This window comes from Mercenaria mercenaria, chromosome 3 (assembly GCF_021730395.1).
Source record: "Mercenaria mercenaria strain notata chromosome 3, MADL_Memer_1, whole genome shotgun sequence".
NCBI classification, from domain to species: Eukaryota; Metazoa; Mollusca; class Bivalvia; order Venerida; family Veneridae; genus Mercenaria; species Mercenaria mercenaria.
The window spans coordinates 90,242,265-90,269,472 of record NC_069363.1 but is presented as its reverse complement, the minus strand read 5'-3'; the positions used below and the strand labels follow the sequence as shown (position 1 = coordinate 90,269,472).

Here is a 27,208-nt window from a genome sequence, read left to right as displayed (position 1 = left end):
TTATCTTGTGTATGCACAGAGTATGTCCCTGTCCATATTCTTCATCAGCATTTAAAGTCTAAAACTGAGACTTGAAAATGGCACATTATAATTCAGTTTGCCATGACTTTGTTTAAAGCAGTGTTTCATGAATGAAATTCTGCTCAACTGTTTGTAGGTATATGCAATCTATCATCACAATCTGTGGCAATGTAACAGTGACACTGCAGAAATTAATTTCGATTTAAAACAATAAATATGAGCCCAGTTCATACAGTAAAAGGTGAAAACAACCTATACTTATTTCTATATGCATGTGAAATTTCTTTAATCAGCTATTATTGCAAGTGACCTTGAAAGGTCTTTTCTTATTCAGTCACCACTGTATTTGTTTTTTATGCCCCCGAAGGGAGGCATATAGTTTTTGAACTGTCTGTCTGTCTGTCGGTCTGTCAGTCTGTCGGTCTGTCGGTCTGTCCGCAATTTTCGTGTCCGGTCCATATCTTTGTCATCGATGGATGGATTTTCAAATAGCTTGGCATGAATGTGTACCACAGTAAGACGACGTGCAGTGCGCAAGACCCAGGTCCGTAGCTCAAAGGTCAAGGTCACACTTAGACGTTAAAGGATAGTGCATTGATGGGCGTGTCCGGTCCATATCTTTGTCATCGATGGATGGATTTTTAGCTCGACTATTCATAGAATAGTAGAGCTATTGGACTCGCCCATGCGTCGGCTTTCCGCGTCGGCGTCCGCGTCCCGATTTGGTTAAGTTTTTGTATGTAAGCTGGTATCTCAGCAACCACTTGTGGGAATGGATTGAAACTTCACACACTTATTCACTGTGATAAACTGACTTACATTGCACAGGTTCCATAACTCTGTTTTGCTTTTTTTACAAAATTATGCCCCTTTTTTGACTTAGAAATTTTTGGTTAAGGTTTTGTATGTAAGCTGGTATCTCAGTAACCACTTGTGGGAATGGATTGAAACTTCACACACTTATTTACTGTGATAAACTGACTTACATTGCACAGGTTCCATAACTCTTTTTTGCTTTTTAGCTCGACTATTCGAAGAATAGTCTAGCTATTCTACTCACCCTGGCGTCGGCGTTGGCGTCGGCGTCGGCGTCGGCGTCACACCTTGGTTAAGTTTTTGCATGCAAGTACATACAGCTATCATTTAAAGGCATATAGCTTTGAAACTTATTTATTCTTTTTCTAGGTCAATTACCAACCTCACTGGGTCAAGTTCCATAACTCTAACATGTATTTTGAGCAAATTATGCCCCCTTTTGGACTTAGAAAATTCTGGTTAAAGTTTTACATGCAAGTTACTATCTCCAAAACTAATGCAGATATTGAATTGAAACTTCACATGTGTCTTCGGGGTTATAAAACTAGTTGATAGCACCAAGTCCCATAACTCTGACCTTCATTTTGGCCAAATTATGCCCCCTTTTGGACTTAGAAAATTCTGGTTAAAGTTTTGCGTGCAAGTACATACAGCTATTACTAAAAGGCATATAGATTTGAAACTTATTTTTTCTTTTTCTAGATCAATTACCTACCTCACTGGGTCAAGTCCCATAACTCTGGCATGTATTTTGGCCAAATTATGCCCCCTTTTGGACTTAGAAAATTCTGGTTAAAGTTTTGCGTGCAAGTACATACAGCTATTACTAAAAGGCATATAGATTTGAAACTTATTTTTTCTTTTTCTAGATCAATTACCTACCTCACTGGGTCAAGTCCCATAACTCTGGCATGTATTTTGGCCAAATTATGCCCCCTTTTGGACTTAGAAAATTCTGGTTAAAGTTTTGCGTGCAAGTACATACAGCTATTACTAAAAGGCATATAGATTTGGAACTTATTTATTCTTTTTCTAGATCAATTACCTACCTCACTGGGTCAAGTTCCATAACTCTTAACATGTATTTTGAGCAAATTATGCCCCCTTTTGGACTTAGAAAATTCTGGTTAAAGTTTTACATGCAAGTTACTATCCCCAAAACTAATGCAGATATTGAATTGAAACTTAACATGTTTCTTCGGGGTTATAAAACTAGTTGATAGCATCAAGTCCCATAACTCTGATATGTCCCCTTTTGAACTTAAAACTCTTTTGATATTAACATTTTGGGTAATAATTTCCAGCTTCTGTGACAATATTTCGAATAGTCGAGCTTGGCTGTCTTATGGACAGCTCTTGTTTACAAAATTATGCCCCTTTTTCGACTTAGAATTTTTTGGTTAAGGTTTTGTATGTAAGCTGGTATCTCAGTACTCACTAATGGGAATGGATTGAAACTTCACACACTTGTTCACTGTCATGATCTGACATGCACAAAGCAGGTCCCATAACTTTATTTTGCTTTTTTACAAAATTATGCCCCTTTTTCAACATAGAAATTTTTGGTTAAGTTTTTGTATGTAAGCTGGTATCTCAGTATCCACTAATGGGAAAGGATTGAAACTTCACACACTTGTTCACTGTCATGATATGACATGCAGTGCAAAAGGTCAATAACTCAACTTTGCATTTTACAAAATTATGCCCCTTTTTCAACTTAGGAGTTTTTGGGTTAAATTCTTATATGTAAGCTGGTATCTCAGTACCCACTAATGGGAATGGATTGAAACTTCATACACTTGTCCACTGTCATGAGCTGATAAGCACTATGCAGGTTCCATAACCCTATTTTACTTTTTTACTAAATTATGCCCCTTTTTCGACTTTCTTATTCATTCAAGCGACAAGGCTGTTAAATAGTCGAGCGTTGCTGTCCTCCGACAGCTCTTGTCAAATAACTTGGCATGAATGTGTACCACAGTAAGACGACGTGCAGTGCGCAAGACCCAGGTCCGTAGCTCAAAGGTTAAGGTCACACTTAGACGTTAAAGGATAGTGCATTGATGGGCGTGTCTGGTCCATATCTTTGTCATCGATGGATGGATTTTCAAATAACTTGGCATGTATGTGTACCACAATAAGACGACGTGTCACACGCAAGACCCAGGTCCGTAGCTCAAAGGTCAAGGTCACACTTAGACGTTCAAGATCATTTTTCATGATAGTGCATTGATGGGCATGTCCGGTCCATATCTTTGTCATTCATGCATGGATTTTAAAATAACTATGCATGAATGTGTGACACAGTAAGATGATGTGTCGCGCGCAAGACCCAGGTCCGTAGGTCAAAGGTCCTTAACTCTAACATCGGCCATAACTATTCATTCAAAGTGCCATCGGGGGCATGTGTCATCCTACGGAGACAGCTCTTGTTTGCTTTAATTTAAATTGTTTGAAATTACAGAAGGCATGAACTAAACTTTTTCTACAACTAATATTTAGGAGTAAAGTTAGTTAAAAGTCTTTAGTACATATTTATTGAAATTCTGCTGAATCGTAGATAGGGTAAAATGCATTACTTACTTGTAAATTTCAATGTTTTGAAGGAATTAATCCTCCTGTGGCCCATAATTCCATTTTGTATAAACTGTGGTACTGGTACACTAGATCCTAAAAATCCACTTGTATCAGAAAATTTACTCAAATTACAAAATTTCAGTCATGGCCACATTTTTTTCCCTGGGTTCACAGTCAGCCTAGGCTAGCTGTAAATGTAGGCATTTAGCATGCTTTCCACTGACAAAAAAAAAATTGTAGAAAATGTAGGTAGAAATAATAACTTTAATATGAAATACACTAAGAAATAAATACTGGTACTGGTAAAGAAAAATTTGAATTTTATTACCTTCAGATGGTCATTTCGTTATGACCAGTGGTGGGAGTGTAAGTTTCTGTCGGAAGGTGTGATTGATCAGGGTGGTGGATTCAGGGACAGTTTGTCTGACCTTGCAGAGGAGCTATGTCCATCATCTAGTGACGGGCTAGTGCCTACACCTTTCTTTATAAGGTCACCAAACCAGGTAAGCATACTCATTTCAATAATTCATCACTAACTCAGGAAATCAAAAGTAGTATGTATGCGAAAAGTAAGACAAACCTGAATTTTCTTTTGTTTAGAGGTTCAAATGCCAAAAAGTAATTAAAATTATTACCTACGCAATTTCAGACTCTGATTATTTACAGCGGAACCATAAAGGTACATTCCAAAGGGTTATTTGTTTTAAGATTTTCTTTACGTTTATATTCAATTGCGTTGAAAATAATTGGACATTCTAGCATAAAAGTGCTGTTCTTGTCATTTTTCGGGAATGTTTTAACAGGAGAGAAAATATGTGTTAACAGAGAGATTCTAGTGCTCACATGCTGTTAAAACACCTTTATATATATGCCCGTTCCATGGCAAAGTGTAAACATATTACAGCCCAAAAATGGATAATTCAAAAGAAAATGACATCAACATGAAAAAACAATGCTGACATTCCCACACAATTCATAGAAATTCAATGACATTGAGAGACAATATTATTCATTTATCAGTTTTTACAGGTTTTATGCTGGAATAGCATTAGCGCATGTTCATTCCGTGCCATAACATCTTCAAAATCCCTTGGGAATAGTTGGTATCCTTGCCCTGCTGTGCTCGGGCACCAATCAGTCCCCCAGGATTCTGCAGATGTTATAACATGAAAAAACAAGTGTTATCCCTAAATAATGATGAATGGTGTTTTCTTACCATCGGTCCATCAATCAACATTTCTATTTCTGGACATTTAAGTCAGAAAAATAATAGGTAAGGCTTTCAGACTTTACAGGATGACTAAACACCACTTTAGGAGGACCCCCATTGTTTTTTGCTTCAATATGTCAGAGTTCAAGGTCACAGTGACCTGAGGTTGATAATGGATTCCTTACTCTTACGTCATAAGATGCTATGGCTATGGCTTTTGAACTTTACTCAGTAACAAAGTACTGCTAGAGGAAGATCCTTATTGTTTTTAGGGTCAATAGCTCATTGGTGAAGGTAACTGGGACTTAACTTAAAATCTGTTGTTTTGTTTTTCGTTTCTGGATTCTTAAGTCAAACTGTATATTAGCTATGGCTTACAAACTTTACACAAGTTACCACTTGAGGAAGATCTCTTTTGAGTTTAGGTTAAATGGCTCACAGTTCAGAATCATAGGTATCAAAACTAATTTTCTTATTTTTGGTGTATTTTCATTCAAATTATCACATTTTTTTCATACCTGCAGGCCTCCTTCAAAAGTGAGTTTTTGAGGCAGTTTCTAGGATGCAATATAAAGTTTAATTGTTGTAGATATTAGTTAGTGGCAAAGTTAAACAATATCGAGAGACTTCTTGCTTCAGTTTGTTATAAACATCTTAAAATCTTCTTTTTGTACTTTTTTTAGCTCATCTGATTTTTTGAAAAAAAATGATGAGTTATTGTCATCACTTGAGCGGTTGTCGGTGTCGGCGTCGGCGTCTGCGTCGGCGTTGCCTGGTTAAGTTTTATGTTTAGGTCAGCTTTTCTCCTAAACTATCAAAGCTATTGCTTTGAAACTTGGAATACTTGTTCACCATCATAAGCTGACCCTGTATAGTAAGAAACATAACGCCATCTTGCTTTTTGCAAGATTTATGGCCCCTTTTGTACTTAGAAAATATCAGATTTCTTGGTTAAGTTTTATGTTTAGGTCAACTTTTCTCCTAAACTATCAAAGCTATTGCTTTGAAACTTGGAATACTTGTTCACCATCATAAGCAGACCCTGTTCATCAAGAAACATAACTCCATCTTGCTTTTTGCAAGATTTATTGCCCCTTTTGGACTTAGAAAATCAGTTTTCTTGGTTAAGTTTTATGTTTAGGTCAGCTTTTATCCTAAACTATCAAAGCTATTGCTTTAAAACTTGCAACACTTGTTCACCATCATAAGTTGACCCTGTATAGCAAGAAACATAACTCCGTCCTGCTTTTTGCAAGATTTATGGCCCCTTTTGGACTTAGAAAATATCAGATTTCTTGGTTAAGTTTTATGTTTAGGTCAACTTTTTCTCTTAAACTATCAAAGCTATTGCTTTGAAACTTGCAACACTTGTTCACCATCATAAGCTGACCCTGTACAGCAAGCAACATAACTCCATCCTGCTTTTTGCAATAATTATTGCCCCTTTTGGACTTAGAAAATCATTTTCTTGGTTGAGTATTATGTTTAAGTCAACTTTTCTCATAAACTATCAAAGCTATTGCTTTAAAACTTGCAACAGTTTTTCACCATCATAAGTGGACACTGTACATCAAGAAACATAACTCTATCCTGCTTTTTGCAAGAATGATGGCCCTTTTTAGACTTAAAAAATCATGGGTAGGACAATATTTCTATTACACAAAAAAAATCAGATGAGCGTCAGCACCCGCAAGGCGGTGCTCTTGTTTAGCTCGACTATTCATAGAATAGTAGAGCTATTGGACTCGCCCATGCGTCGGCGTCCGCGTCGGCGTCGGCGTCCGCGTCCCGATTTGGTTAAGTTCTGTATGTAAGCTGGTATCTCAGCAACCACATGTGGGAATGGATTGAAACTTCACACACTTATTCACTGTGATAAACTGACTTACATTGCACAGGTCCATAACTCTATTTTGCTTTTTTACAAAATTATGCCCCTTTTTCGACTTAGAAATTTTTGGTTAAGGTTTTGTATGTAAGCTGGTATCTCAGTAACCACTTGTGGGAATGGATTGAAACTTCACACACTTATTCACTGTGATAAACTGACTTACATTGCACAGGTCCATAACTCTATTTTGCTTTTTTACAAAATTATGCCCCTTTTTCGACTTAGAATTTTTTGGTTAAGGTTTTGTATGTAAGCTGGTATCTCAGTACTCACTAATTGGAATGGATTGAAACTTCACACACTTGTTCACTGTCATGATCTGACATGCACAAAGCAGGTTCCATAACTCTATTTTGCTTTTTTACAAAATTATGCCCCTTTTTCGACTTAGAATTTTTTGGTTAAGGTTTTGTATGTAAGCTGGTATCTCAGTATCCACTAATGGGAAAGGATTGAAACTTCACACACTTGTTCACTGTCATGATATGACATGCAGTGCAAAGGGTCAATAACTCAACTTTGCATTTTACAAAATTATGCACCTTTTTAAACTTAGGAGTTTTGGGTTAAATTCTTATATGTAAGCTGGTATCTCAGTACCCTCTAATGGGAATGGATTGAAACTTCACACACTTGTCCACTGTCATGAGCTGATAAGCACTATGCAGGTTCCATAACCCTATTTTGCTTTTTTTAAATTATGCCCCTTTTTCGACTTTCGTATTCATTCAGTCGACAAGGCTGTTGAATAGTAGAGCGTTGCTGTCCTCCGACAGCTCTTGTTTTACACAGTTTGATTTTGTACTTTTTTTACACAATATGAATTTGTACTTTATGTACACAATTTGATTTCTACTACATAGTTTTGTGAAGATTCAAATATCAACCGTGATGTATATGTGCCAAATCCCAGCTGTAGAGAATTTCCAAAATATGAGTGGATAGGACAGATAATGGGGGCATGCTTGCGAGGAAAAGAAAATCTCGTCATTTCACTGCCATCTTTTGTGTGGAAGAAATTAGTAGGAGAAAGAGTTTCCTGGGTGAAGGATTACTCCACAGTCGATGCTGCTACGGTAAGTACATGTATTAGGTGAGGGGTAAGGTAAGCTAGACTGGTTTGGACAAGAAAACGGGATTTTTCAGGCTGTATTCTTTGATATTATTGAAGTTAGATCTAACATACAGTAGTCACTAAGAGCTTATTGTACCCCCCAACAACAAAGTTGTAAGGGGGGGTATACTGGTTTCAGGTTGTCTGTCTGTCTGTCTGTCTGTCCGTAGACGCAATCTTGTGCGCACCATCTCTCCTTATCCCCTTGACAGAATTTAATGAAACTTCACACAAGTGATCAGTACCAACAGTAGTTGTGCATGGGGCATGTTAGGTTCTTTTAGAAAAAAAAAATTGCTGAGTTATGGGACTTTGTTTTTTTGTTACTATACTATATACATAGACACAATCTTGTGCGCACCATCTCTCTTCATCCCCTTGACACAATTTAATGAAACTTCACACAAGTGATCAGTACCAACAGTAGTTGTGCATGGGGCATGTTAGGTTCTTTTAGAAAAAAAATTTGCAGAGTTATGGGACTTTGTTTTTTTGTTACTATACTATATACTTAGACACAATCTTGTGCGCACCATCTCTCCTCATCCCCTTGACACAATTTAATGAAACTTCACACAAGTGATCAGTAACAACAGTAGTTGTGCATGGGGCATGTTAGGTTCTTTCAGCGACAAAAATTGCAGAGTTATGGGACTTTGTTTTTTTGTTACTATACTATATACATAGACACAATCTTGTGCGCACCATCTCTCCTCATCCCCTTGACACAATTTAATGAAACTTCACACAAGTGATCAGTATCAACCCTAGTTGTGCATGGTGCATGTTAGATAAATATTCTGCACAGTTATGGGACTTTGTTTTTTGTTACTATACTGTATACATACAGTCTATAATTATACATACAGTCCACATAATTATGCAATCTTGTGTGCGTCAAATTGCAATGTACTGTGTCAGTGCATGCGGGGGGTATATTCATCACCTTTAGTGATAGCTCTAGTTAATACAGGAGAGAAGTTGTCTGATGGCAGTAATTTGACTAAAATGCTACTGTTAGTTTGGCAGATTTTTGCAAAAAAGTGACATATTCTATAGGGTGTTAAAATTTGTGTACAGAGCAACATATTCTAGATGGTGACATTTTGGCCGATTTGTTAATAACCCTGTTGATAGCTCAGAATGTTGGCAACTTTAATGTGGCTGTTGTCTGTGAAATCGCAAAATAAAAAGTCATGAAAATTCAACAATCTACAGTATGACTGGTACATATGTTCCGACTATTTACTTGGCAACAACATTTTTCTCGTGTTTGTATTGTTATTACCCATATATCAAAATTTTTAGAAGTGCAACCAATTTTCTTATTGTGACTTACAGGTTAAAGTGATAGACAGTCTAGAAACAATGGAATCAACTGTAGAATTTATGAGTTTAAATCGTCAGTGGACATGTACTTTAAGTGACGGAAATCTTGTGTATATACGTGTTGATGGGGAAGGAAATGGTGTGCCACTGAAATTTGATGATCGGGAAAAGTATTGTCAGGAAGTGAGGAAGGCTAGAATGTCTGAATCTGAGGATCAGGTAGGATATAATTTGAAGTAACAACATCTTTAAATGTTTATGGCTACTGACATCTATGGGTGTGGCTTTAAAATGACTGCCATATTTAGCAGTCCAACAATATTAATAGCTGATGGATAACTTCTGTTAACTCATTGAACTTTAACTTAAAGAACTGATTAATGCCAAAATTATTTCAAGAATTACTGCCCTTGGTAAAAGTCTAGGAAATACAAGCCATAAATCTTTAACTTTGGATGCTTTAGGAGGATGTCCAGATTTGTAAAAACTTCCATGTTGGCTGGACTTGGTGAGCTTTGTATCTTAGTGACAAATGTTTGATAGTCAATGAATTTTTCATAGCAAACGTGTATATTCATTTACATGTAATATGTTGCCAGGGGCTTGACAGGCTAGTGATGTTTTCTGTATGCAAATGTGTTGCCAAAGATTGCTGCTGTGTTTCTGTTTAATTCTACCAATTTTGATGGAGGCCAGGAAATAGTTTTTCAGGGCTGGCAGTGTTGGAATTACCCAAATGAACTAAATCCACTCGTGAGGCTGTCCTATGATGGAATGTACTGCTGCTGTTGATTGAAGTGACATGCTTGATTGTATTTTTAGATCAATGCAATAAGAACAGGTTTACTGAAGGTGGTGCCACAGGCTGTGCTTGATTTACTCACATGGCAAGAACTGGAACAAAGAATCAGTGGAGATCCAGACATATCATTAGAAGCCCTACGCAGAGCAAGTTAGTATATAACTTTGAATATTCTCTGAAGTCATTTAATTTCATAGACATGAAATTTTGTGGCTTTGGTCAAAACAGTTATTTTGTGGGGATTTAAATCCGTTGGTTTCAACTTCTACATTTAAATATGAAAAATTGCAAGTCCATATTGTTATCAATATACACGTATTTTGTGTGAGCAGTTTAGTACAGCATAAATTTAACTTCTTCAAATCACGTTTTTACCACATGACTGTGACATATTTTACACCGCTTTTCTGCATACTGTGCAAACTACCCAAGAGGTTTTAGATATACTGTGAAATCATTACAATTTTTTGGGACAAAATTTCATAGCTTTTGTCAAAACAGCTATTTTGTGGGGATATAATCTTCTGACTTTCAACTTCTGAACATGAAATGAATGGGATTAAATTTTATGGATTGACGAAACAAAAAATACATGAAAATTAGAGGCCTTGATTGTTTTCATTCTTGCATACTCATTGAAATATTTTGATAGAAATTATGCTAGACTTGCTTATCTTAGTAGTAATGAACTGTAGATGATGTGACAATTTGTCTTAATAATTGACGTCGTAATGCTGTCTTACTGGTCTGCTGGTCAACCATTGTTTATCACAAAATATACTTACTGCAGTAGCTTGAACTACTTCCTTGTTTAACTAGCAGTCTAACTGAGCCATTTTAGAAAGTGTGTTTTTAAAATTTGATATATTTGTATATCAGCACACTATGATGATGTGGAGGAGAAGGACACAAGGGTGAAGTACATGTGGGAAGCTTTGAAAAACTTCTCAAATGAAGATAGAAGTAGATTTCTAAGGTTTATTACGGGTAGACGGAGACTGCCAGCCTCTATTTATATCTCAACAGGAAGGGGGTAAGTTGGTTCTTGTATTCATGGAAGCATTTTTGACAAAGTTATTAACATTTGTTAAGTGGACATATATTTTGAGACACCCTGTACCATTCGGGACCATGTAATTTTATATAAGTTTATGTGTAGCTGAAAAAATTTTCATTGAGAAATGTGTTATCAGTGACCAGTAGTGTAATGTTTTCAGTTAGCTACTTTTTTGGGACATAATGTTTGAGTGTGTGTGTGTGTGTTGGTGGGGGAGTGGGGGGGGGGGGATAGGTGTTTAATGTCACACTGACAGTAAAAGGTGATAGGTGACTTTCCAGCTTTGGATGGTGGATGAAGACCCCAAGTGCCTTCCGTGTACTATTTCAGGTACAGGCTGGCATCTAGGTAGAACTACCAACTTCCTGTCAGCCATGTAGATGGCTTACAAACAAAAATTGGGTTTAGAACCCACAGTGGTGAGGGGAAGGTGATTTGAAGTTGGCGACTTTAAACACTAGAAGCCCTGTTATTAAAACTGTACTGATATAAATTTAAATGTATGCTGATACTTCTGTACTATTTTTACTTTGTTTAATAGTAACTGAAATTAGTGATTAATATTTTAAAACTTTAAGGTGGAGTGCGACCTTTAAATTTTTTTTAGATAGATGTATGAAAAATTAACAGAAGAAAATTGAGGATATTTCTGATTTATTCCAGTTTTCCGTTTGGCTCTTATTTAAGCCACATTTGTTTGGTCCGCTGTCAAACTTGGCCACTAACAGCACTTTTTGGGCGTCATTTCTTGGCGTCATTTTCATTGTTTCTGTACGGTTTTCAGCATATCCCTGTTTTAGCTGGAAGCGGACGCGAATGAAATTTATATATTTTTAAAAGATTTAAAATTTCCTTTCCTGTGATATAAATTTCGCGAATGATTTATGATGTATCTGAAGATTATGACGAATTAAAGCGTCAGACTTATATAAAACGTAACTTAGAGTTTAGCTGGAAAATTGTCCGTTTTTCGAGAATAACATTTTTTCGTGTCGAGGAATTTTGTTTAAATTTCAATCATAAATGCCCAAATATATTTACTTGTGTTTGATTAACAAAAAATTGTTTGTCACCGAATTCGTTTTTTCAGTACCACCGATTTTGTTTCCCCACCCCGAGCTGAAATGCGACGTTATTTGGTAGCTTTTTAAAATTGCGCTAAAATTTTGGCCGATTTCAGAAAACTTGTACAATGGAAGATGTTGTCGACATTCTATCGTAAAAACATACATTCAATGAAAGCATATTCTGAAACATAAGAAATAACACATATACAGTAAATAGAATAATAGTAGAAAAAAATAGCCCCAACTGGTTTTGAGTTGCAAACTTTTGGTTTTTGCTTCAATTGTAATAATTTTTATTAGCATTCAATTTTGATACGTAATTTTAATGGAATTACTTCTATTAAAACATCATTAAAATTTTGTATTATCTTCATTATTGGTATTTGATGTGAATATGTGTTATAATGGACTCTTACCGTTTCAAAATTTTCTAAGGGACAGTGAGACCGTACATCCATGGACGGTATCAATGTAAAATATCATAACCATGCGCCTTAGATGTCGGATTGTTGTTGTATGTAGGAAAGGTAAAGAATTACCCACAAGTTAAAGTTTTACTGTTAACGGAGTTTGTCTACTTATTCTTTTTTAGTTTAAAGAAATACTCTATATTTTTCATCACTGATTTTCTGATTGTAACTCGAGCTCGATTGCTGATTTGATATAATGTTTCTTCCTTTGCATATTAGAAAGAAAACTTAAAAGAGAAAATTACTAAACAGTACCGACTTTGTTGTATTCAAGTTTTTGCAGGAGACATATCATGCTCACTGTGATGTCGAAATGGATATGCACTCTTTAAAGTGTAACAAGCGGCAAGGTTTGAAAAGCAACACTCAACTATTCCGAGTTACAGTAGAAGATGTGTTCACAAATAATGTCGCAGAGAATCGCGATTGATACTCAGTTAGAAATTTGCAGCTCAGCTGATATGTAATGGAAAAAAAAGTCATATCAAACAATCAAACAAACAAAAAATGATGGCGAATTGTGAGAGTGCGATGCTGAAGTGCTGCAGTACTGCTTCGCCATTGTACTGTCGTACTTCACCATCTTACAGTCGCGCTTCGCAATCGAAGTGTCACCACCGCACTATCACGCTTAACCATTTTAGTGTCACCATTGCACTGTCGTGCTTCGCCATCGCACTGTCGCGCTTCACTATTGTACTGTCATACTTCGCTATCGTTCTGTCATGCTTCTCCATCGTAGTGTTACCATAGCTCTGTCATGCTTCTCCATCGTAGTGTCACCATCCTACTGGCACGCGTCGCCATCGCTCTGTCACGCTTCTCCATCGCAGTTTCATCATCGAACTGTTGAGCTTTGCAATAGCACTGTCGCACTTCACCCTTATTTGCGTTGTACTGTTCAAGAATAGTCTCCATCGGTCTATTGTTTTCATGAGGTTTGAAAAATAAATATCAACCTGTAGGGTGTAATTCAAACGAATACCACCCGACCGAATGTTATTTCTAAACAAAATTATTTTCAAAATTAACCTCTCAGCTAGAAAATGAATAATAATACATGTAATTGTTATTAATTGTTTTGTAAGAAAATATTTTTAATTATCTCTTATTGCAAGCCATGGAACGTTAAAAATATTTGTTGTCAGGTTAACATCATAAAAATACACTTGAGACAGTGCGTTGGCGAAACGCGACACTTCGATATGGTAAACCTCAACACTAGGATGGTGATACTACAATGGTGAATCGCGGACCGAGACACTACGATGGTGAAGCACAACAGTTGATTCCGAAGAGTAGTTCAACAGACAGTCACCATCGTACCGTCGTTGTTTTCGCTATTGTACTGTCGTGCTTAGCCATCATACCATCGTACCTTTGGGCTTCCCATTTACAGGGAGTAGGTGCTGGCCCTAACGGAACACCGTAAATCCCACAATTAAATCGAATTCTTATAAAGTTGAAAATCAGTTTTTCTTCATATGATGCGCTTTCTGACAGGAGTAATTTAATCATAATCACACATTAAACTCGAATGCTAACTATGTTAATTATAATAAATTATAAAAAATACCCGAAGTTCACAGCTCATAACTAGCCGGGACTTCATTTTTCTATTATTATTCCATTTCAGTATATGCTAACATTAAACGTATAACTTAATGAAATTATGTCGACAATAAGCTCCTTAGTACAAATTTTCCGAAATTGTCCGAAACTAGCGGTGTAACTTTAAAATACCACCAAATAACTTTGCGTTAACTTCATTTTTCATATATAATTCGATTTACTGTATATGTGATGGTTTTTTTTTTTATATTTCAGTATATGCCTTAATTGAACGTATATTTTTACGATAAAGTTTCGAAAACTGGTTCCAAGTTTTCCGTAATCGTCCGAAACGTTAGTGTAACTTTAAAAAGCTACCAAATAACGTCGCATTTCAGCTCGGGGTTGGGGAAACAAAATCGATGGTACTGAAAAAACGAATTCGGCGACATACAAATTTTTGTTAATCAAACGCAAGTAAATATATTTGCGCATTTATGATTGAAATTTAAACAAAATTCCTCGACACAAAAAAATGTTATTCTCGAAAAACGGACAATTTTCCAGCTAAATTCTACGTTACGTTTTGTTTAAGTCTGACGCTTTAATGCGTCATAATCTTAAGGTACGTCATAGATCATTCACGAAATTTATATCACAGGAAAGGAAATTTTAAATCTTTTAAAAATATATAAATTTCATTTGCGTCCGCTTCCAGCTAAAACAGGGATATGCTGAAAACCGTACAGAAACAATGAAAATGACGCCAAGAAATGATGCCCAAAAAGTGCCGTTAGTGGCCAAGTTTGACAGCACACCAAACAAATGTGGCTTAAATAAGAGCCAAACGGAAAACTGGAATAAATCAGAAATATCCTCAATTTTCTTCCGTTAATTTTTCATAGATGTATCAAAAAAAAATTCAAAGGTTGCACTCCACCTTAATTACATATTGTTAGGACTTTTAGTAAAATATGTTCTTTATGTTTAACAGGGATGCTGTTGATTGTCTTCCAGAGTCCTCCACTTGTGCTAATATGTTGTATTTACCAAATTATACTAGGTAAGCCATAAAATGTTAGTTTTATCATTGATAAACATTTTAGCCCTGATCATGCTGGACACAACTGATTCTGCCTTTTTGACCAGTGTAGATCATGGTCAGCCTACGTATCTGTGCAGTCTGATCATGATCTGCACTGTTTGTCATTCATTCAGTATCTTTTTTGAAAGCACGCCTTTTAACAGTTAATAGTACTGTCCAAATTGAAAGATACACAAGTTCATTATAGAAATTTAGCAGGGTAAGGGTTAACATGCCAAGTATGTATTAAATTCCTGTAGTAAATGCAACAAATTATAACAACAAGAAATTTGAAGGTGTAAGGCACGCAAAATCATATTGAGACAGATTTTTCGTTTGCAAACTTCTGTATCGAAAAAAAAAATCATTTATTTATTAATTATGTTTGCAAAACATGGTCAGTGTCTTCTTTTTTATGAAAATCAAGGTAGGGACTGGAGTTTTTTTCTTTTTGTATATTGGAATGTATATAAACAGTTGAAATGTAGTAGTGGAGTTACACTGATAGAAGCAGAATTATTTAATGACTCTATATATAAATTGCCGGTCTATAGTTTGTGCTATTGCCCAGTCTATAAGTTCAAAAATTAAATTTTGCAGGGCTATATCTAAACTTGAAGAAAAAATTGAAAATTTATGTTTCAAAATCATGTAATAAAATGCTTATTGAATGGCTTGTTAGAGGGAGGTCATTCAATTAATGAATAATATAATGTTACTGGTCTTTATAAAAAGTCGAAGTGAAGTAAATTAATTTCTGGTGAATGAATGTTAATGCATAATGGTTATTGTTTGCATTAAATAAAACTGGGCCAGTGGTAGGATTTACAATTGAGCCGTGCCATGAGAAAACCAACATAGTGGCTTTGCGACCAGCATGGATCCAGACCAGCCTGTGCATCCGTGCAGTCCGGTCAGGATCCATGCTGTTCGCTTTCAAAGCCTATTGCAATTGGAGAAAACATTAGCAAACAGCATGGATCCTGACCAGACTGCACGGATGCGCAGGCTGGTCTGGATCCATGCTGGTCGCAAAGCCACTATGTTGGTTTTCTCATGGCGCGGCTTACATAATTGTTTATGTTTTCAGTGCCAAGATTGCTGAAGAGAAGCTGAGATATGCCACATATAATTGTATGGACATTGACACAGACATGAATCTCTGGGAGGACTGAAACAGGAAATGGGTAAAACAGGAAGCAGCATCATTACTGAAGAATCAAACAGGAAGTGATGTCATTATTGATGATGTAGACAGGAAGTGATGTAATAACAGAAGATGTCACTAGGATGTCCAGTTTTGTCAGTTCTGGACAGCATATAATACTTCGGGATCATAGCAAAACTTGACCATGGTTCTATAGTTCTCTAGGTTTTAGAAATTGCGCTGTTAGTGTAATCAGAAGTTATACATGTATAATGCAACAACAAATAACATTGAAATAACAAACTGCTTGTGATTCAAAATTAGTCAAAAGCTTTAATAAATGAAGGCCTAAATCAGTTTATATTTTACTAACATTTTGCAGCAATTACTGTACAATTTTGAACTGTTTTCTTACCTTTTCATATTACCACATTCCAGTTTGATTTTCCTCCATTTAGCATCAAGCATTTTTTGAAAACAGTTGTAACATGTTTGAAGAATATTAAGTATCGATAAAGATATAGTTAAAATCAAGAAATAGGCTGAATGCAGATTTCAAAGTTCAATCTATTTTCAAAAATCATTTGTTAAGAATGAAATTTATAGCTGGCTTACGGAAGGTTGGTGGTCCTACCCAGGTGCCCGCTCGTAATGAAATAATGCACGGAGGGGCACCTGGGGTCTTCCTCCACCATTTAAAGCTGGAAAGTCGCCATATGACCTATCATGTGTCGGTGCGAAATCCAACAACAACAAAAAAAAAATTTAACAGTCCATTAAGAAAATAAAATTTGTGTGTCTTCTATAGCCTGCTATAAGTACAAAAAGCGTAGATTGAAATTTCTGCTTAAACAATGTGTTACAAAGTAATATGTTGAGAAAAACATGCATTGTTACATATTGGTACATAAAACCATTTCTATTAATATATAGTCAAAATGGATGTTTGAAACCGTATTATATCCAGTTCTTTTTAAGGTTAAATAATATTTTCAGTGTTATGGACTTATTTTTTTGTCAGATTGACATATTGTCAGAACATTTTTCTACTATGTCAGATTGACATATTGTCAGGCTGTTTGTTCTCCATGTCATACATTGTCAGGCAGTTTGTCTTTCATGTCAGATTGACTTATTTGTCAGGTCATTTGACCTCTTCGGCAGAATTACTTATTTTTCAGGTCCTCCTTAACAGATTGACGTATGTGTCATGTCATGAAATTTTGTCTTTGGCCCTCTTGAAAGACTGACATATTGTCAAATTGTTTATCCTCCATGCTAAGTTGACATATTGTCTTGTCATTTGTCCTCCATGTGTGAGTCATGTGAGGTAGTAAGTTATAGTTAGAGGATAGTGCAACAGACAGAAGACCCTCCAGTTCCAGAAGCTTCCCTGGTTCTTTAGTATGCCATGTGTTAACCACTCATAAATAAGACTCTTATCCAAGTATTAGTAATTTTTGTTGGAGAACTTGTGACCCCTGGTTTCACAGAATGTTACTACTGCCCCACTGAGCTCGCTGTTTTGTTAACTGACCACCATGTATAACTGAATTATTGCTAAAAAAACAATGTCAACAAAACAGAAATGTTGTGTAATCTTTTTAAAAAGAGAATCCAAATATTAAGTTGCAGTTTGCGGTTTCAGCAGTATTTAGTCCCTTTTTTGATGTGTTTGAGGGAATTTCAGTGTTAAGAATGTAAACTAGAAGTGACTTACTATGCCCTAATTAACAGTATTGTTTGTTACTGTATATTTGTTAATAGATAACAAGATTGTAGGTTCATGTTTTTAAAAATCTGTGATATATGTAAATAATTTTTGCTTGAGACAAAATATGTGCTGTTTGTTTCTTTAAATACTTAATATTTGTAAGTGGATAGAATTTTTGTAAGTTTTGTTCAGTATCGGTGCAGAAGTCCCTTTCTGTGTTTATAGGGGATTCAGTTTTAGACACTAACGTGAATTTGTAAAAGTGATGCAAACTTACAGTGCTGTTCTTTGCAGTAAATTAGTTAGTGTTCTGGGACAATCTGTGTATGAAAAGAATTGGAACTACTGCCTTACCCTTGCATGATTGTAAGAGGCGACTAATAGGGTCTTAACGCTTGGTTTTGCAGTAACTGTGATTCCAGCAGGTATGCAGATTTTGATTCCATACTTCATGTTTTTATTTCGATGTAAATGAGATGTGGAACCAAAATTTGTAGTCCTGTTTGGCGCCATATAACCTATACTGTGTTGGTGGGCCGTAAAACCCAAATAAATAAATAGTTAGTGACAGTGTATTTTACATTATTACTCAACTGCTAGAAACATTTCTTATTTAACTTTATTGATTTGATTAGATTCTTTATCCTGTGAAGAAGTCAGACCGGTTGGCATTATAGGAGCTTTTTGTTATTTTAAGTTCTGAGATCTTTAGCTTAAAACGCAGGGGAGCAGATTTTATTTTTTATGATTTTACTAACTACGTTTCATCTGAATGCATTGCCTGTGCAGTCTGATCGCAAAGGCAGAATCAGTTGTGTCCAGCATAATAAGGGTTAATCTGTTGACCATTTGTTGTCTGCTTTTACTATACAAAAAATGATATTGCTTTTCAGTCCACCACCAATATTGTTGGTTGTACTTTGTTGATATCATATTTGATTACTGTGCAACATTGATCCCTCAAGTTTACCAGTAGATGAGCAATATTTTATGAAGTATGCTCCTTTTTTACTTAGAATTTCATGTTATGGCTTTGATGTTCTTTTTCTGTATCTCAGTTATTGCCAAATGTATTTTATTCAAACTTGAAATAGTTGTTCCACATTGTCAGCCACATGATATGACACATGATGCATTACTCTTCCAGAAATAATCAATGAATTAGGTCACTTTTATACTTATTAATGGTTTATACACTTTATGCATATCCCTGGTAATTATGTCTCCTACCACACATTGGTGTTGGAGACATATTCATTTACTCCTGTCTCTGTGTGTGTGTGTCTTGTCACAAATCTTGTCCGCACTCTTTAAGTCGAACATTTTTCATCCGATCTTCACCAAACTTGAACAAAATGTGTTTGCCAATAAGTCCTTGGCCAACTTCGATAATTAGCCAAATCGGCCTAGGCTTTTCATAACTATGACCGTTGAAACTTATTAGCTCGACTATTTTAAAAATAAGTAGAGCTATCCTACTCAACACTCTGTTAACTATTTTGGCTGAATTATGGCCCTTTTGGGCTTGGAAATTGGTTCAGTTTTCGTACAAGTCCATGTTTTGTCAAAATGATTTGACATATGGCTTTTAAACTTTGAAGACTTGTTTATCATCATGATTTCCATCTGTAGGCAAGAGTACATGACACTGTCGACTATTTTGGCTGAATTATGGCCCTTTTTGGACTTTGAAATTGGTTCAGTTTTCGTACAAGTCAGGTGTTTTGTCAAAGCTATTTGACATGTGGCTTTGAAACTTTGAAGACTTGTTTATCATCATGATTTCCATCTGTAGGCAAGAGTACATGACACTGTCGACTATTTTGGCTGAATTATGGCCCTTTTTGGACTTTGAAATTGGTTCAGTTTTCGTACAAGTCAGGTGTTTTGTCAAAGCTATTTGACATGGCTTTGAAACTTTGAAGACTTGTTTATCATTATGATTTCCGTCAGTAGGCAAGAGTATATAACTCTGTCAACTATTTCGGCTGAATTATGGCCTTTTTTGGACTTGGAAATCTGTTAAAATTTTCATACCAGTCCATATTTTGCCTAACCTGTTCGTCATATAGCTTTGAAACTTTGACCACTTGTTTACCATCATAGTCTACATATGTAGGCAAGACTACATAACTAGGACAAGGACTTTAGCTCAGTTATGGTCCTTTTTTGACATAGAAATAAGTTAAGTTTCTCATACCATTCCATATTTTGTCTAAACTGTTTGATATATGGCTTTGAAGGTTTGAACACTTGCTTATCATTATGGTCGCACATTGCCATATAGTGCAAGACTTATCCAAATCCACAAATACAGGTACATTGTTTGTCATCTATTTTTTTTCCATTTGTCAGAAAATCTGTGGTAATATTATGACCCCATACTACCATCAATTTTTTGAATAGTCCAGCAGTGCAGACACCTCTTGTTTTTTGATAATCAAAGCACTGAAAGTCTGATAAGGCAGTTGAGGTCTTGGTGCATGGTTTACTCATATACTACTATTCAGATGATTAGGCAGTTGTGGGAGACATGCGCTTTTCTCAAAAGCAGCTGTAGTTACTAAATATAGTTGACTCAGTCATAAAGCTCCAGCTTCCTCAGTAGTGCCCTATTTCATTATCAGGCATCAATGCTATGTGCTTTGCAATTGTTGGCCTCATAATTTTATTGTTTCTGAAAAAGCAGTGGTTCAGAAAAAATACCCAGTCTGACCCCTGATTATCCAGCACCATAATAGATCAGAGCGCTGTATCCTTTGACAGCTCTTGTTCAAAATGTTTTTTTAGCATCTTCGGGGTTTTTGCCGAATATTTTTGCAGATTCTTCAAAAGTATCTTTTACTGGTGTAGGTATTTCCCATTTCTTATGAAGCCGGGAAATATTTCAAAATTAAAAGGTGATCCCACCTGAAACAATTTAGATTTCTCAAATTATGTGCTATAAAATAGAATTGTAAAAAAAATATTTTATCAGTAGAGCATTATTTTTAGTGGGATCCATATGTCTAGTGGATATATTTTTAGTTTAAATTGACCAGTCTAGTTATTTACCAGTATAGTTAAGGCTCCCAAAATATAAATAAATTCTGTGTATTAACCCATACCATGCTAAATTTCTATAATAAATGAACTGGTCCATCTTTCTGTTTGAACAGTACCATTGGCTGTTAAAAGAAGTGCTTACCAAAAACATACCGACTGAATGGCAAAAAGTGCAGATCATGATCAGACTGCATGGATGTGCAAGCTGATCATGATCTACACTGGTTGCAAAGGCAGAATCAGTCATGTCCAGCATGATAAGGGTTAAAAGTTATTTATGTATAAAGAGTCTTGCTACAAGATGGTTACTCTTGATACAAGATTTTTGTATCGTTGAAGAACTGAAGAAATCCCATCTGTGTTCAATGTGTTGTGATATTTGTTTCTTTACATAGCATTAATTTACAATGCATTTTCATTTCATATGTTCAACACATGCGTTTTATATTTGGCTATTTAACATACAGTGTAACTTTCACTAATGGCATCTTCAATGAAAAAACACTTCCATAGAGTTCAGGATATAAATCGCAGCCAGAAATCAAACCTGGATCACTAGTGTTGTAGTCCAACTTACTAACCATCGCACTACTATCTCTAAGGTTCCTAGCAGTAACTTGTAACTTGCTTTTTGAAATTTATTTAGTATAATTTTCGTTCTTTCTACCTGGTATTTAGAGAGTTATTTGTAGAAAAGCTCTTGACATAAACAAGTATTTTATGTTTTTATGCTGCTGTGTTAAAAGTTTCAATTTACTGTGTAGTTATAGAAAAAGTTCAATTTTACTACATCAAGTATGAAAGATTTAAGTGACACACATTTTTGAAAATAATACACAGAGCATAATAACTGTTAGTATGTCTGATAGTTGTCCCAAATTTAAGTTTAAACTAAAATTGCATCTTTAAGGCATACAATATATACTTGTACAATATACTTTCCTATACTGTCTGAGGTATTCAGGTTGTTATTGTTTTATTGCATGTAAATTTCGAGCATATTTGTGTTCATATTTAAACATGTTTCCAGTCATGACCCAGCAAGCATTCTATATTGGGCCAGTATTGGACTTATAACATTTTGTGCAATGGTCCAGTATCTGTGTAGCAAAGTTGACATAATATCGGTCTGGTATTGGTTCTGACAGGTAACAGTTTAGATGTTTATATCTCATATTGACTGAAAATGGGATCAATATTATAAACAGGTATCAGTTTGCCAATATTGGTCCAATATACCTGTGCTAGCTTTGGAATCATTTAGAGGCATTTTTGTACAATTATCAGCCTGTTGTAACAATCATTTTAAACAAAATACTGCTGAGGCTTATAAGAAGGCATAATCATAAAAGTTCCACTTTACATACATGTTAATGTTCATCTATTATTTATACTTCATATACTGTGAAATAGTGTAATTTCGAGAGTATATATTTCATGGTTTTAACCTTGATTGCATTTTTATAGAATATGTGCATTCATGGATTTATTTTCAACATTTTCGAGATAAAAATGAGATTTTTATTTTGTCAGTGGGTATTCATTTCATTGATTAACACAACCAGGTATACGCTACAACTGTAGTCCCCCACAAGTAGAAATGATTTCACAGAAATGTTTTGTTATTTGATATATAAGTCTTCTCACTTTTTTTGTGGTTTGGAACTAAAACATTTTTTTTAAGTGTCTGTTGATGTAGTACAGATAATTTATTATTGTTATAATTTATCCTTTTGTTTGTCATAATATTTCCAGTGAATCCTTAGTTGTGACATTTGTCATGTCCAGAAATATTGTCGGGAACATTGGCTTAAAAGCAGGTAATTTGTTTGATAAAACTTTTAAGTTTTTCACTTTTGCTAAAAATCTTTTCAACTGTTTCTTGAAGAGTTAATTAAAATCACATTTTCAAGTGAAGGCAGAGGAAATCTCCTGAATTTGTGCCATAATTTGTTATAAACTACCATGAAAAGTTTACAAAAACTTGAAATTTTGGCAAAAACATTTACTATTGTTGATATGTTTTTACTCATGTAAATTTTTTTCGCACTGACTAACACATTTTGTGTAATATAGTAATACAGAAATGATATTTTAAAAAACATGAAAAATAAAAAAGCAATCCTGGGTCTGGTATATAAGGTTGAATGACACATTAATAATTTCCCAAGCATTTTAACCTTTTGTCTGCTAAATTTCTAAAATGGACTGGTCCATCATTCAATTTGGGCAGTACCATTTATTGATTGGGTGTTTACTGAAAACTTACTGAATGAATAGCAAACAGTGCAGACCATGATCAGCCTGCACGGATGTGCAGGCAGGCTGATCTTAGTCTGTGCTGGTCGCAAAGGCAAAGCAGGCTAAAGGTTTTAAGTTAAAATAGTTAATTGTTCATTTGTTGTTGATAATTTTGTGCTTTTATAGCCTGTCATATGAAATGTTTTTCATTGCCAGCCCATTCCATTGCATTTGATATATTAATAAGTAATAAAATGCTAAACACTACAGTTTTTCTTTGTCTTGTGTCACAGACTCTCTGTTTAGAGGTAAAGTTACAGTTAGATCTACCTTGCATTCAGATTTCGAGTTAATGCATTTTTACCTTGGTTTGAGCCCTATATGCTTCCCTGATGTAATAGAGGTTCCAAATATAAAGATCCCTTATTTTAATGAACAAATGCTTAACTTACAATGTTAGAATGTATTCTGCATTAAATGTGATGATGGGACAATCTGTGTATGAAAAGAATTGGAACTACTGCCTTACCCTTGCATGATCGTAAGAGGCGACTAATAGGGTCTTAACACTTGGTTTTGCTGTAACTCTGTGATTCCAGCAGGTATACAAATTTTGATTCCATACCTCATGTTTTTATTTCGATGTAAATGAGATGTGATATCAAAATTTGTAATCCGGTTTGGCACCATATAACTAATACTGTGTTGGTGCGCCGTAAATCCGAAATAAATAAATAAATGTGATGGTTTTCATAAAAACAGGCAAGCTGTGTATATCAAAAATGAATGAAGGGGTTTAATGCAGACAGAAAAGTCAGTATACATCGCTATTAAGGTGACATACTACCACTGATTGGCATATAGCTAAGAACCACCCCTATTTCCTTTTCCTGTTTTTCATGAATCTGGGATAAAACTTCCATGAAAAGTAAGTGATGTCTTCTAAACATGAGAAAATCAACTCTGAAGTGGTCTTCAGATGAAACAGGATTTTATTGAGTGACTCAGTTAAACTCTTAACGAGGTTGAATTCATCTGTATGAGGAGCTTATTCAGATAGCTTATATAACACAGGGGTGATAAAAGAGCCACATTCACAATCCCGACTTTGGGAAAAGATCAGACAAAGATAGGCAGTTCAACTTAACAAAAGTTATCCCAGTCACAAAAATCCAGATACTGTGCTGATTCTGAAATCATGGGGATATGCAATGCTTGTGCCTTTTTGACAAAGAATTGTACAGTACAGGTGTTTGAAGTTCATTACATAAATGGTATCTTTTTATGCCCCCACACATTTATATGGGGGGCATATAGTATTGCTGCTGTCTGTACATCCCAAAATCTTGTGTGTCCAACTCCTCCCACACTATTAGCCTGATTTGATTCGAACTTTTACAGATGAACAAGCTTGATGTGCAGATGAGATGACCATAAAGGAAGCAATTCTTTCTGTGATAATTTTTACTGAAATTATGGCCCTTTGATAGTTTTTTATACAGAGGATGGCACAATATGTGGGGGCACAATTTCTAGTTTTTCTTCTTTTCCAAGGATAACACATTTTTTCAGTTCAGAACATCTGCAGAGTACAGAGGAACATAGACTGAAGGAATCTGCAGACAATATAACAGGAAACAAACGTGCATTAACACATTTTTAGCAAAAAATGTGTAAAAAATGTAAAGTTCACCAATATTACGTATGTCACCCTCACGTGCATTATAGAGGTGTAATATATTTTTGTTTCTACATAGAATTAAATGGTTTTAACAGCACATAATGCCCTTGTTAAATATGCTGACTTCTAGGGCAATACATGCAAATGTTTTGAGAGAAAAAAGCGAAAAACGTAACATTTCTTGAAAATTGTTCATTTCCGGATTTTTGCCGACCTCGCCTAACTTCTACTCGTGCACTTGATATTACTGATCCCTCAGCCTTTACCCAACGAAAACTCAATGGAATTACATCATTCTCAAAACAAAGCCTAGAAGTCTTCAAATCCAGAATTTTACCTCCCTGATAATACAGATCAGAGAACACTTCTGCCTAAAAAATACCAGACGGCACATCTGGAATCTCCACTCAGTAGAGGCAGGAAGTACTCATCTGACCATTGCATTTTTTTTGTTGAGATTACTCGACAAACACGATACTGGGCTTTATTTACTTAAATCAAGTTATATTATAACTTGCGTGCAGCTAAATAATAGCATAAATGCAAGAATAATCTTGTATCAATTCTAAATTTTCTAGAGCAGTTTGTAAAACACTTATGCCACCGATATTAGCCTATCAAAGGCAAGCAGGTTATGCAATTTTGTATACTGTTACCATGACCTTTGACTAAATTTTATAAAAAACATCTAGGGTCATTTACTTACTACAGGCAATCGTCCATAGGTTGACCAAAATTTCTTTAGTTGTGGAGCTGAAATCATTTCCATCTAGAGGTTGTTGTGGCCTTGATCTTTGGCCTCCAAAACATTTGGGGAGGGGGGGGGGGGGGGGGGGGGGGGGGCGGGTAATTACCAACCACAAACAATCATCCTATGAAGTTTTACGACTGTAGGCCAAGGCACTGTGACCTTGACTTGTGACATATTGAGGTCGTCTACTGACCACAGGCAATCACCCTATGAAGTTTGAAGACTACATGTAGGCCCAAGAACTCTTCCATTATTCAGAGGAAATGTCACTGTTTTACCTCGACCTTTGACCTACTGATCCCGAAACCAAAAAGGTCATTTACTAACCACAAGCAATCATCCAATTACGTTTAACCATTGTGATATCAAGCATTATTGATCAGAAATCAATGACCTACCAATGCACAGACTGACCGACAAAGCAAAACAAGAGGACCATGATGGTCCTGAATCGCTCACCTCTTCCCACATGACCCAGTTTTGAGTATGACGTCGTTTTTTCTATTATTTGACATAGTGACCTAGTTTTTGAGCTCATGTGACCCAGTTTTGAACTTGACCTAGATATTATCAAGATAAAAATTCTGACCAATTTTCATTGAAAAATATGGTCTCTACAGAGGTCACAAGGTTTTTAGCTCATCTGATTTTTTGAAAAAAAATGATGAGTTATTGTCATCACTTGAGCGGTTGTCGGCGTCGGCGTCTGCGTCGGCATTGCCTGGTTAAGTTTTATGTTTAGGTCAGCTTTTCTCCTAAACTATCAAAGCTATTGCTTTGAAACTTGGAATACTTGTTCACCATCATAAGCTGACCCTGTATAGCAAGAAACATAACTCCATCTTGCTTTTTGCAGGATTTATGGCCCCTTTTGTACTTAGAAAATATCAGATTTCTTGGTTAAGTTTTATGTTTAGGTCAACTTTTCTCCTAAACTATCAAAGCTATTGCTTTGAAACTTGGAATACTTGTTTACCATCATAAGCAGACCTTGTACATCAAGAAACATAACTTCATCTTGCTTTTTGCAAGATTTATTGCCCCTTTTGGACTTAGAAAATCAGTTTTCTTGGTTAAGTTTTATGTTTAGGTCAGCTTTTATCCTAAACTATCAAAGCTATTGCTTTAAAACTTGCATCACTTGTTCACCATCATAAGCTGACCCTGTACAGCAAGAAACATAACTCCATCATGCTTTTTGCAAGATTTATGGCCCCTTTTGGACTTAGAAAATATCAGATTTCTTGGTTAAGTTTTATGTTTAGGTCAACTTTTTCTCTTAAACTATCAAAGCTATTGCTTTGAAACTTGCAACACTTGTTCACCATCATAAACTGACCCTGTACAGCAAGCAACATAACTCCATCCTGCTTTTTGCAATAATTATTGCCCCTTTTGGACTTAGAAAATCATTTTCTTGGTTGAGTATTATGTTTAAGTATACTTTTCTCATAAACTATCAAAGCTATTGCTTTAAAACTTGCAACAGTTTTTCACCATCATAAGTGGACACTGTACATCAAGAAACATAACTCTATCCTGCTTTTTGCAAGAATGATGGCCCTTTTTAGACTTAGAAAATCATGGGTAGGACAATATTTCTATTATACAAAAAAAATCAGATGAGCGTCAGCACCCGC

The 27,208-nt window shown here is 35.5% G+C and overlaps 1 protein-coding gene across 2 annotated transcripts in view; it reads left to right on the top strand.

Annotated features, from left to right (window-relative positions):
* Positions 1–23,403, top strand: part of LOC123524097 (E3 ubiquitin-protein ligase HECTD3-like) — a 40,201-nt gene extending 16,798 nt beyond the window's left edge. For both annotated transcript variants that reach the window (XM_045302018.2, XM_045302017.2), the window contains exons 11-17: positions 3,749–3,917; positions 7,379–7,591; positions 8,971–9,177; positions 9,781–9,910; positions 10,640–10,793; positions 14,900–14,968; positions 16,080–23,403. In XM_045302018.2, coding sequence (XP_045157953.2) covers positions 3,749–3,917; positions 7,379–7,591; positions 8,971–9,177; positions 9,781–9,910; positions 10,640–10,793; positions 14,900–14,968; positions 16,080–16,164 — 1,027 coding nt within the window. In that variant the 3' untranslated portion in view covers positions 16,165–23,403. The remainder of the gene's footprint in view (positions 1–3,748; positions 3,918–7,378; positions 7,592–8,970; positions 9,178–9,780; positions 9,911–10,639; positions 10,794–14,899; positions 14,969–16,079) is intronic.
* The last annotated feature ends 3,805 nt before the right edge of the window (positions 23,404–27,208 follow it).